The sequence below is a fragment of the Sus scrofa genome, chromosome 1 (genome assembly GCF_000003025.6).
Source record: "Sus scrofa isolate TJ Tabasco breed Duroc chromosome 1, Sscrofa11.1, whole genome shotgun sequence".
Lineage (NCBI taxonomy): Eukaryota > Metazoa > Chordata > Mammalia > Artiodactyla > Suidae > Sus > Sus scrofa.
In genome coordinates, this window is record NC_010443.5 from 235,913,773 (window position 1) to 235,926,081 (window position 12,309).

The 12,309-nt window shown below is 40.8% G+C and overlaps 1 protein-coding gene across 7 annotated transcripts in view; it reads left to right on the forward strand.

Annotated features, from left to right (window-relative positions):
- Nucleotides 4,979–12,309, forward strand: part of UNC13B (unc-13 homolog B) — a 239,348-nt gene continuing 232,017 nt past the window's right edge. For 5 of the 7 annotated variants that reach the window (XM_021065567.1, XM_021065570.1, XM_021065586.1 and 2 more), the window contains exon 1: nt 4,991–5,345. In XM_021065567.1, coding sequence (XP_020921226.1) covers nt 5,324–5,345 — 22 coding nt within the window. In that variant the 5' untranslated portion in view covers nt 4,991–5,323. Of the gene's footprint in view, nt 5,346–12,309 lie in introns of all 7 variants that reach the window. The other 2 variants (XM_021065583.1, XM_021065580.1) reach the window with 2 other exon arrangements.

Consider the following 12,309-nt stretch of genomic DNA (forward strand, 5'->3'; position numbering starts at 1 on the left):
AGAAAACTACTTTGCAGTTACTTTTCTAGTTACACTCTCTACATCTTATTTTCCTACCTGAGGATGCATTACATGATCTCCCAAGTCCAGCCCAGTTCTGACATCTGGTACACTATAGGTAGTGTGCAATAATAGAACTGGGAAGACTGGTTCAGTGCTTATTCTGCTACTTCATTCTGTTCCTTTGTCATGACATCCTGGGGGAGAGTGGATAGATAAGGAGGCTTGAAAACTGGTTTGCCACAGTGGGAACTCCATCTTCTTTCTAATCTTAGTAGGTGTGCTCTGTAAGCTGACCATTATTCCCTTTTCATTCTATAGTCTCTTGGCATCATTATGGCTCCAATTTTCAAGTTTTTTGCAGCTTATTCTTAGACACCTGTACAGTTTAAAAATTTCATTTCCTGATTGTGCTACTTTTTCCCGGTGTATAGAACATCCTTTCTTCCACCTTTGTGTGTCCAGTCCTATCTATAGTTTGCATTCCATCTCCTCCAGATGCTCCTCCATATGCTCCAAGACTTCCCTTGGGAAGCCTGTCTTGATTCCTTCTATAACTTCTGCTCAATTCCTCTGGTATTTGAAAGTCAATATAGCATTATGGCCAACTGCTTGAGCTCTGGTGAAAGATACATCTGGGTGTACATTCTGGATTTGCCTTTCTTTCTTTATCAATAAAATAGGGATTAAAATAGTTACATTTTGATTGCAATCTCTCTCTCTAGTCCTGCTCTCTCAGGATCCAATTGTATATCTAATGGGTAAATGTGAAGGTTAACTCAGGAGTCTCAAACTTAATATGCTTGTCCAAAGGAAATACATTATTCTTCCCAGACTGTCCAGCAGGATTTCCTATCTGTCAATCTGACTTTAAAATTCTCTCCCTTGCCTTCTCATCCACTTGTTGGCTACAAAAGAAAGGATAGTCTCTATTGTATTCATAGTCACTGTGTGCCAAGTTCTATCATCACTTTTGGCTCCTTAACACTGAGAGAAGTGTCAAGGGCTTTGTCCCTTTCCTTCCTCCTCAGTTCCATATTTACTACCCTGGTTAATTCCTCTTAATTATCTCTCACAGATCTTTCCTATCACTTTATCAGCTATTTAAGGATAGGAACTATGATTCGTTATTTTTGTATCTTCTTTCTATGCCTGACTTAAAAGGCATTTAATAACTATTTGTTGAATTGTTGTTTATATGAAAATTTCTCTGTGGAGATATTGGGAAATAATTTCCTGAAATATATGGATCTTGGAGGAAGGATAAACTTTTAATGGCTTTGGAGCATGGCTTAAAGAAAGTCACAAAGTTGGTAGAGGGTTCCCCTGCAACCCTCTGCTCCTCCTGCCTGAGAATTCCCCCCAAAGAGCAGCAGTGCCAACCCTGGGTATTTTGGCTTTATTGTCTTGATATGTTTGTGTTTTCTTTATTATCTACTTTCTTTAATTCCTCTCTTTTTCCTCTTCGTTTTCCGGATTTCAGAGAGTCTTAGGTCATAGCTACCTGCCATCTAAATCTAAGTGTGAATTCCATTCAAATGCCGAAGAACTTTCAAATATTATACTGGAAAAACTAATGAATACAGTGGGGCAAGAAGGCTCTGGCCTTTTCTCCCCTATTTGAGTTGCTTCTGAAGATACGCTTACCTTGTTGATGAGTATAACTGGTCCTGGTCAAGTGCCTAGAGAATAGGGGACCTTATTTCCTTCTTCTTTTGAACTTTTAGCTGGGAAACTGGGATGCCTCACAGCCTACATCACAACCTTCAGTGACTCTTCTTCTGCTTAGTGTCTTTACCTCCCAGCCATATTCCTGCCTCATGTCCACAACCTCAGTAATAAGGAACATGTACTGGGTATTTAGTATGTGCCAGGTAATTTAAATGCATATCTTCATTTAAACCTCCAAACCCTCTTATGAAGTAGATACTATTATTATTTCCTGGGAAAATGAAGTCACATGGTTTTCCTAAGGTCACAAGAACCAGAGCTGGGACTCAAATCCAGGTATGGTAGGCAAATTTCTTTTTTTTTTTTTTTTTTTTTTTGTCTTTTTGCCTTTTTTTTTCCTTGAGCCGCTTCCGAGGCATATGGAGGTTCCCAGGCTAAGGGTCCAATTGGAGCTGCAGCCACCGGCCTACGCCAGAGCCACAGCAACACAGGATCCGAGCTGCGTCTGTAACCTACACCACAGCTCTGCGACCTACACCACAGGTCACGGCAACGCTGGATCGTTAACCCACTGAGCAAGGGCAGGGACCGAACCCGCAACCTCATGGTTCCTAGTCGGATTCCTTAACCACTGTGCCACGACGGGAACTCCAGGCAGGCAAATTTCTAAGATGGCCCCTCCAATGATCCTGCTTCCTGAGGTATTCATGTCCTTGTGTAATCCCCCTTTCCTGAGTGTGAATTGCTTCTTCTTCTTTCTTTCTTTTTTTTTTTTTTGGAGTAGCATATGGAGTTCCCAGACCAGGGATCAGAACCAGGCCACAGTTGCGATCTACACCACAGCTGTGGCAATGCTGGATCCTAACTCTGTGTGCCAGGCTGGGAATAAAACTTGTGTCCCAGCGCTCCAGAGACACAACTATTCCTGTTGTGCCACTGTGGGAACTCCAAGTGTGACTTGCTTCTGATGAATGTAATACAAGATAAATGAGGAGATGTCACTTCTGTTATTAGGTTACAAAAGATTGTGACTTCCATCTTGCTAATAGACTCTGTTGCCTTCTCAGCTTACATGCTTTGAGGAAACAAGCGTATTGGAAAGGTTCACATGACAAGGAACTGAGTCCTGTCAATAACCAATAAGGAATCGAGGCTCTCAATTCAAGAGCCCAGGAGAAATTGAGTCCTGCTGACGATCATATGAAAGAACTTGGTAGTGGATCCTTCTGCAGTCAAGTTGGCACTTTCCTGAAGTCTTGAACCAGAGGATCTGATTAAGCCATACATAGATTCCTGACCCACAGATACTTTGAGATAATAAATGCTGTTTTAAGCCACTAAATTGTGGGGTTGTTACATGACAATGGTAATATACCAAATGAATCCAGCTCCAAAGGTCATACTCTTCACAATATTAGGCTGTTTCCCACTACTCTATCCTGTTTTCAAGTGTACAGTGATTTTCCACCCTTTTTTGGATGGCCCCTGCATCCTCTGGGAGAATCCCTGGTTTGATGAGAGGTTTGTTTTTTGTTGTCTCTAATCTCAATCAGTTCCAGAATCTAGAAGTTCCACACCTTTTTAGTCCCTTGCTGTTGTGGTTAAGGCAGCTGGGCTAAATAGCTAGATATGTCAACCTCCGGCAGCCCAGAGAATGCCCACTGCCTTTAGGATCAGAGATTTTTGTTGACTAGACTGGCTGAGTTGCTCTGCTCAAACTCTTCCTGAATATTTATTCAAATTTGGATAAATATTGGGTAGATCAAGTCTTTCCTTCTCCAGGTTCCCAGTTATGGCATTTGAAGTGTCGCTCTCTCCAAATGCTATATTCCAAACATATGATAGTTATGTTTTGTTTTTGGAAGGCAAAGACTCAGATTAATGGACCCTTCCTGAGTCTGCTAGGCAATATCCAACTAGGCCAAGAGCTCGCAAACATGGAAACCTGAGCTGGGCTAATGAGGACTTAGAACGCACCTGTCTAATGGTGATCAACCCTGGCATCACATTAGAATCATCTGGGGAGATTTTAAAAGGTAGGTACACCTGAGCTCTACCCCAAACCAATTAAATCCAAATTTTGGGGTGGAGGAGGTGTTGGATCTATACATCATGCTATGTGAATTCCTGTTTTCTGCTCTGGTCTTTTTCTCTTCCTTGCCTGTATGTACCTCATTTTGCCAGAAGTGTTCAGTTTAAAATGATTACCTTTTTTCCATCCTTCATTCAGTAAATATTTACAGACTGATTACTAAGTATTAGGCGCTATTATAGACAGTGGAGAGCATGAAAAAAGGCCTAGATAAGAACCGAGGTCTCCAGCTATTTTACTTTATGCTGTCTTTCTTTTTTTTTTTTCTTTATGCTGTAGTCACTAATTAAAATTTTGGTATGCCTTTTTTGTTTTGTTTTTTAAAGGAGGATGAGATATTTGTTTAAAATTTATTACTGTTATTTAAAAAATTAATTAATGCCCTTTTTTTTTTTGGCCGCACTTGAGGCATGTAGAAGTTCCCGGGCCAGGGATTGAATCCACGCTGCAGTTGCAGCCTGCGTCACAGCTGCCCAACCAGATCCTTGATCCCCTGCACCACAAGGAAACTTCCCATAGCCTATTCTTTATTGAAATATAATTGACATATAACATTATATTAGTTTCAGGTGATTTGATATTTGTATACACAGCAAAATGATCACTCCAGTAAGTCTAGTTAACATCCATCACCATACTAATTTACAAAAGTTTTTTTTCCTTGTTAAAGTCCATTTTAAAAATTTATTTATTTAAAATTTATTTATTTTGGCTCTGCCAGTGGCATGTGGAAGTTCCCGGGCCAGGGATAGAACTTGTGCCAGAGCAGCCACCCCAGCCACAGCAGTGGCACCGCTGGATCCTTAACCTGCTGAGCTGTAAGGGAACTCCTAAAGTCCACTTTTTAATTGATGTATAGTTGATTTACAATGCTATTAGTGTCAGGTGTACTGCAAAGTGCGTCACTACCTTGTTAAATTATTACGGTAAGAATTCCGTCAGCTCCCTTAATGAAGTCTGACAGAAATTCTTCAATGAAATCAATCTGTCCTTGGGTGGGTGGAAGCCCCGCCCACGTGGGAGGAGCAGAAGGCTTCAATTCCCACCTCACACAGGTGAGGAGGAAGCCCTCCCCTCTCTGTCTTCAAGTCTCATTAGTGGGAGGAGGTGTTTTCATTCTTTCACTAAGGAAAGCGGAAGAGGACTCCGCCTCCTACGTGCCAGTGTGGGGGGGCGGGGTCGGCGGACTGGGCGTGAGTTGATTGGCTGGGAGGCGGGGCGCCACAGGTTGGCTCTGTCCAGGCGCTTGCTTGGATGCCGGGTGGAGTGAGGGGAGGGAGTCCGGGTCAGTCTTGCTTCCTAGCGATGGCGCCGCGTTGCCGCGCCCAGTACCCGGCTTGGTTGTTGGTATTCACTGCTATCAGGAGCCAGCTCCGATGGTGAAAATTGGAGCGGGTCCAAAGGAGTGGTGGGAAGCTGCCTGCGACGGGACCATGAGGAGCGGCGAGACCTGTGGGGCCAAGAGCGGGAACAGCTGCGGCACCTGCTGAGAGGAAAGAGGGAACGGCCGGGTGCGGCGGCGCGGCTGGGGCGCGGTGGAGGCTCGCCGGCGCCTCGGCCATGTCGCTGCTCTGCGTGCGCGGTGAGTGCGCGGACTGAGGGGAGGGGGCGGAGGGCGCTGAGGAGTCTCCACGAGCTTCCAGTGGGCGTCGGGTTACTGCCTTTTCTAAACTTCACTTCGCGTCGGTGCCTCAGGGAAGCATTGTGTTAACTCATTTGTGAACACCTGGAGAATACTTTCTACTCTCTCTTGTTTTCCTCACGCGCTGAGACTGTTACCTCTCCATTCCGGTGGCCAGGTGACAGGGTTGTTGGCTGGCAGGCCCAGATCTTATTAAATGGTGTTTAGTTCTCTCCTTTGGCGAGAGTGGTCGAGCTAAGGACCGCGGATAGTCGGTGTCTATTCTTAGCGGGCAACCGTGTTTTACTTTCTTTCTTCCCCCTGCTCCGTAAAATCACAGTCGGCTTAGTAGCAGGTTCTTTTTATTAGGCTTTGAACGCCCAGTGGTACAGCTGTCACATCCCTCCTTCCAGTCTGTTTCTTGGCTTGCACCCCTCTATTGCTTCTCTTTGTCCCCTGCTCCTTCCCTGTAGTCTCGGCTAAGACTATTCTCATATTCGATTTGGAAAGGTGTGTCAGCTTCTCTCCTTTCCGAGCAGAGCATAAGAAGTATGATTTAATTATTTACTTCTATCAGAGTAACTAAGGTGAAGGCCTTTACTGGTTTTTCACTGAGGACGCTTGACCCACCTAAGAAGATAATTTAAGGCAAGAGCTTTGGGGTTTAAGGTGAGGCAAGGTGCATGGACTAAGTTCCATGAGGATAGATACTGCTTCTTAATGGTTTTTGTATTTCTGGCACCTAATATAGTAGGAGCTCAATGCTAGTTCTGAATGAGTGCAGAGACTGTGATTTTAGAGATTATCTGATCAGAAAAAGCAGGGTTTGGCTTACCCATTGCATTTGATCTTGGGGAATTCAAAGCCTATCATATCTGTGTTGAACAAGATGGGATAAGGTAGCTTGGTTGTGAGTGAGGATTTATCCACAAGAACCTTTTCCTGGCACCTTTTACTGGATGGAGTTCATGCTTCTTTTCAATTAGAAGCACTGTTATTTATGATCTCTCTGTTAAGTGTTTGTTACAGCTTCTGCAAACACACAACTGCTTTCCTCTGTTCTCCTCCACTGTTTTGTTAAATCTGCATTAACCCAAAATGGATTTGGATATTTCCAGGGATTATGAGAGACACAGAATTTTTCTTCTTTCATCGTTGATTTTTCATTAATGAGAATTTTGCTTTGCTTTTAGTAAAACATTTTTTCTCAGCAGCTGGCAATCTGTTTATTCCTTTAGATCTCTTCTGTTGAGTAGCTGGATTTAGGAGAGGTTGGGTTTTGTTTGCAGTGTCTCTTGGTCAGTTTAAATCTCTACTGCTACACTGTTTACAGAGCTAGCCCTCATGAAAGATTCTTAAGGCAGGAGGACTATTAAACCAGCAATTCCTATTTAATTGAGTTTAAACTTCAGAGAAGGAGCTGCTGCTGTTTTCATTTGTTCTAATATCAGACAACTTTCATTTCTTAGAAATTTTGCTGTTTAGCTAAGCTCTTTGTTTTAGTGTTAAATAAGTCAAATTTCTCCTTTTGAGCTTGGAGGATTGGAGACCAGCAGGTCATTGTTTTGGAATGTAGATCCTGAAGATGATTAATTACTGAAACAACTGGGTACATTGTATAGAAGTATTCATATTAAATGGCAAGGTGTTCATCCTGGGGAAACTTAGAGAAATGAATGTAAATAAGTCTTTTTAAAATATTCCCTACATTATATTTTGGCATTTAGGAATGTTGTTCATATTCTGAAAGAAGCCTGTGTGATAATATTGTATAACAACTCAATTTTAGTTTACCTTGGAGTAGAATTGAATTAGAAACTTATCTTCCATGTAGTTGAAGTTCAAACAGTGTTAGCTTGATGTAGAAATTGGCAAACTGGTAATTGATTTAATCATCCCCAAATATCTCAATAAAGAAGGCAGTTTCTTCATCTAACCCTGTAATCGTGCGTTATTGCCTGCCGGTTTAGGGCTCTCCAGCCCTCCTTTTTGGCTTCTGTTCTTTCCTGTCTTTATAAAGATGCTTTGCTCTAGCACTAAGTTTGTTCATTCCCACCTCATCAGTGTTTTACATTTGTACTTTCTGAAATAGTCTTTCCATGTTTTCCACTTATCAAAAGTGTATTCTTTTCTCAGCTTACAGGCTACTTTTGTTGTTGGAAAATTGCTCATTTCCTCAGCCCTCAGTGACCTTTCTCCTTTACACTCTTTAAACTCTTAAACTCCATAAAACATAAATTACTTCTGGTCTGAACAGTGCCACTAATTTGGCAATGAATTGTATATCTGCAGCAACTAGTCTTACACTGTTATGCTCATGGGGACCCAAAGAAGATAAAACGCAGATCAGATCTGGAATTTTGTGTTCAGTCAGGGTTGAGTCTAAGAGGCACACTTAGAAACTGGAATTTCTTTTTTTCTCGTTTCTTTTTAGGGCTGCACCTGCAGCCTATGGAGGTTCCCAGGCTGGGGGGTCAAATCCAAGCTGTAGCTGCCGGCCCACGCCACAGCCATGGCAAGGCAGAATCCAAGCTGCATCTGCGACCTACACCACAGCTCATGGCAATGCTGGATAGTTAACTTACTGAGTGAGGCAAGGATTGAACCTGAATCTTCATGGATACTACTAGTTGGATTCATTTCCGCTGAGTTACAATGGGAACTCCAGAAACTAGAAATACTTCAGAGAAGAATAATTACAATAATGAAGGGCATGGAAGCCGTTTGAGGAATTGAGAAGTTTAGTTTTTGAGAAGATTTAAGAGGGAGAGGGCCGTAATAGTAGATGAAAATTGTCTAAACGGTCGCTCCAGGGGACAGAGCTAGGACAAGTTGACCAGTGATTGAAAATTATAGGAAATTAGGGAGTTCCCATTATGGCACAGTGGAAATGAATCTGACTAGTATCCATGAGGATGCAGGTTCCATCCCTGGCCTCGCTCAGTGTGTCAGAGAATCTGGCGTTGCCATGAGCTGTATAATATATAGGTTGTGGATGCAGCTCGGATCCTGCGTTGCTGTGGTTGTGGTGTAGGCTGGTGGCTACAGCTCTCATAACACCCTGAGCCTGGGAACTTCCATATGCCATGGGTGCGGCCCTAAACAACCAAAAAAAAACCACAATGTATATATATATATATATATATATATATATATGAAATTAGATTTTTAACATAAGGAAGAGATTTAACAGAATTGTTATTGACAAATGGAATGGACTACTGATGAGGATTTTTTTGACGTGGGATGTTAAAGTAGAGATTGGTAAAATGGATTTCGAGGTTGAGTGGGAAGTTTGACTTGAATCTTTATCTTTTTAGGAATACACCCACAGCATTTGGAAGTTCCCAGGCTAGTGGTCCAATCAGAGCCATAGCTCTGCTGGCCTACTCCAAAGCCACAGCAACGCGGGATTCGAGCTGTGTATGTGACTACACCACAGCTCAAGGCAACTCGGGATCCTTAACCCACTGAGTGAGGCCGGGGATCGATCCTTCGTCCTTGTGAATACTAGTGGGTCTCATTACTGCTGAGCCAGGATGGGAACTAAGACTTGAATTAAAACAAACATATAAACAAACAAAAAACCCTTTTATAGAATTCACTTGGTGATTCTTCAAATATTTGGCACAGCTTTCCTCACAATACTGATAACATTTTGTTTCCATAGCAGCCAGTATCATACAAGCAACTCTAGTAAACTAAATCAAGGATTTTCTTTAACTTTTGATGTCTTGGTGTTAGTGACTATTTTCTCTAAACAAACAAGCATTTTGAGAATTGAGTCTTTCCATATTTCTTTGTAATAGATGGTGTTTATAATTAAGTTATGGATTCCTCTTCCTTATTGGAACCAGCAATGACCACACTTGACTTGTTAAAAGAAAAAAAAAACAACAGTTTTGGGAGTATAAAACAATATATGCTAACGTATGGTTAATCATAGGAAATTGAGAAAAATGCAGAAAAATATAAAAAGGAAAATAAAAATCATGGTTCTGGAGTTCCCGTCGTGGCGCAGTGGTTAACGAATCCGACTAGGAACCATGAGGTTTCGGGTTCGGTCCCTGCCCTTGCTCAGTGGGTTAAGGATCCGGCGTTGCCGTGAGCTGTGGTGTAGGTTGCAGACGCGGCTCGGATCCTGCGTTGCTGTGGCTCTGGCGTAGGCCGGTGGCTACAGCTCCGATTCAACCCCTAGCCTGGGAACCTCCATATGCCGCGGGAGCGGCCCAAGAAATAGCAACAACAACAACAACAACAACAACAAAACTCATGGTTCTATCATTCCCCCAACATCATTGATAAATTTTTTGTTCATTGGTTTCATTGTTATTCTTATAATTGGTAATATATATACATGATAAGAAATCCAATAGATATAAACTGTTGCCTTTGGAATGGGTAAGCAATGAGATCCTTCTGTAATATATATACATGATAAGAAATCCAATAGATATAAACTGTTGCCTTTGGAATGGGTAAGCAATGAGATCCTTCTGTTTAGCCCTGGGAATGATATCTAGGCACTTATGGTGGAGCATGATATTGTGAGAAAAAAGAATGTATGTATGTGTGATTGGGTTGCCTTGGTATATGGTAGGACATTGTAAATGAGCTATAATAGAAAAATGTTAAAATAAAAAAAGTAAACCAGTTAAAAAACAAAAGAAATCCAAACAATTTAGGATATGAAGTGAAACGAAAAAGTTCTCCTGTCTCCATTGCCTATATTTACTCCCCAGAGGTAACTACTGTTTGCTTTTTCTTGCCCATCATAGAAATTTTCATTACATAGGAGCTTATAGGTTCTCCAATTGGATGTATACAGTATTATTCAACTTTTTAAAAAGCTTAATGATAAATATTTTCCTATTGGCTTATGTGAGTGTAAATCATTCCTTTTAATGGCTGTGGAGTTTTACTTCATTAGACAAGCATTCATAATTTAACCAGCTTCGTATTGGTGAACAACCAGAATTTTTTTTGCTATTATAAATTTTGCCTTTATAAACTATATTTATAATGTAATTTTGCTGTTATAAACAGTGCTACAATGAAAAGCAAAATCTTTGCAGATGTTTTGATTATGTTTGGAGTTCACCAGTCAGCTTTCCACCTGGACTTTGTGTGATTTGATCATTGCTGTTTTCTTGGCATGATAATTATACTTACCTGTACCCATTAGCAAACCCAATGCCTTATAATCTCTCAGATCAGCTGTCCTCTATTAGAGGCAGGTCCTTCACCTGTAGGTAATACTTTGTCTTACCAAAAAGACCCAAGACCTCAGTTCTTTTAAGTTTGACCTGTCATTTTCATGTGCTTTTCTAGTTTATCTTCTTTGTATTATTTAAAAACTATTTTATATACTGAAATTTATTACTTGTGTTTTAAAAACATAACAGTGTCACCAGTGATGAGAACTATACCAAGTCAACTTATGTTGTGACTTGCCCTTAGGAAAGCTTATCATAATTTATCATTACATATCAGCCATCTTATTAACTGAAAGGATACCTCTGGGAAACTCTTAGAAGGTGAACTCTGATGGGCAGTCAGGACACCTATTGATTGTGGGTTAATTCTAGCCTGGGGAGACTCTAGGGATAAATTTTGATTTGCTACCACTGTGGAAAGTAGGAATAGTAATGGTTTTTGGGTGTTAGAACAGATTGGTCAAGTTGCTTTCTTCTCATTATTTCTCCAACATTGTCATCTTTGGCCTCAGCTAACTCCTTGTTGCTTGGTTTTCATCACATCATGGTTCAAATAGTCCCTTCCCCTACAAGCAGACTTGCTGCTGGGTTCCTTTTGCTTAGCTATGGCTTCAGGAAGTTGATTTTTGCCTTGTCTGAGCCAGGCAGTGGTGAAGGGGGAAAGGAACAATTTCCTCTGCCACAGATATTTGTTGTCATAAATTGTGCTCTTCCTTATAAGCAATACATTCTGTAGTTTTTTTAGTTTCTAGAAATGGGATTTCTGGAAGCTGTACTCTTGAGGCCAACAGGTTGTTTATCGTATTTTACTTGTGCTAGGTATTTTAAACTTTACTGTGTGAGTTTGTTTAAAGTTTGGGCTGTGTCTCATTAGTAAATATTTGTGGAGTACCATCTCTGTGCCTGTTTATGATACATACCTATGAGGTAGAAAGAGCTCAAGCAATCTAGATAGGTTTTAAAACATCTCCTATCTTAGATAAACTCAGAATCTATTAGGACTGTTAGATCTGTCTGGGGTAGGATAAGCAGAGTAAGTTCCTGCTAGAGTAGGAAAATACTGCACTGTTTTTTTCAAGCTTTTATTATTTATTTTTTAACTTTTAAAGCAAGATTATTTGTTTGGGGGTGTTTTTATACATACCTCATGGTGGACTGTTTATTAAAGTTCAGCGAAGATTTGCTGTTTGTATATCACATTTTTAATTGGCTTATTGTATGTTAAGGTCACAGATCTGAAGTGTAGGTCTCAATGAATTATCACAAAGTGAGCACATTCATGTGACCATCACTTAGGTCAAGAAATAGAACACTACTAACACCCAAGAAGTCCACATGAACTCTTCCTCTCGGTCATTACTCCTTCTCACATTCCCAAAGGATAGATTGTCTGACTCCAACACCATAGAGGAGTTTAGCTTGTTTTTTAGTTTGTCTTTTTTTTTTAATTAATCCATTTTTTAAAATGTTTTTATGGCCACACCTATGGCATATGGAAGTTCCCAAGCTAGGGGTTGAATCAGAGCTATAGCTGCCGGCCTATACCACAGCCACAGCAACTCCAACTATACTTCAATTTAAAAAAAAAAAATTTAAAACCTTTTTAATTATGGAGAATTTAAGATATATGAAAGTAGATAGAACAGGATAATGAATCTACAAGTTCCTGCCACCCAGCTTCAACATTTATGAGTTCTTTTTTCTTTAAC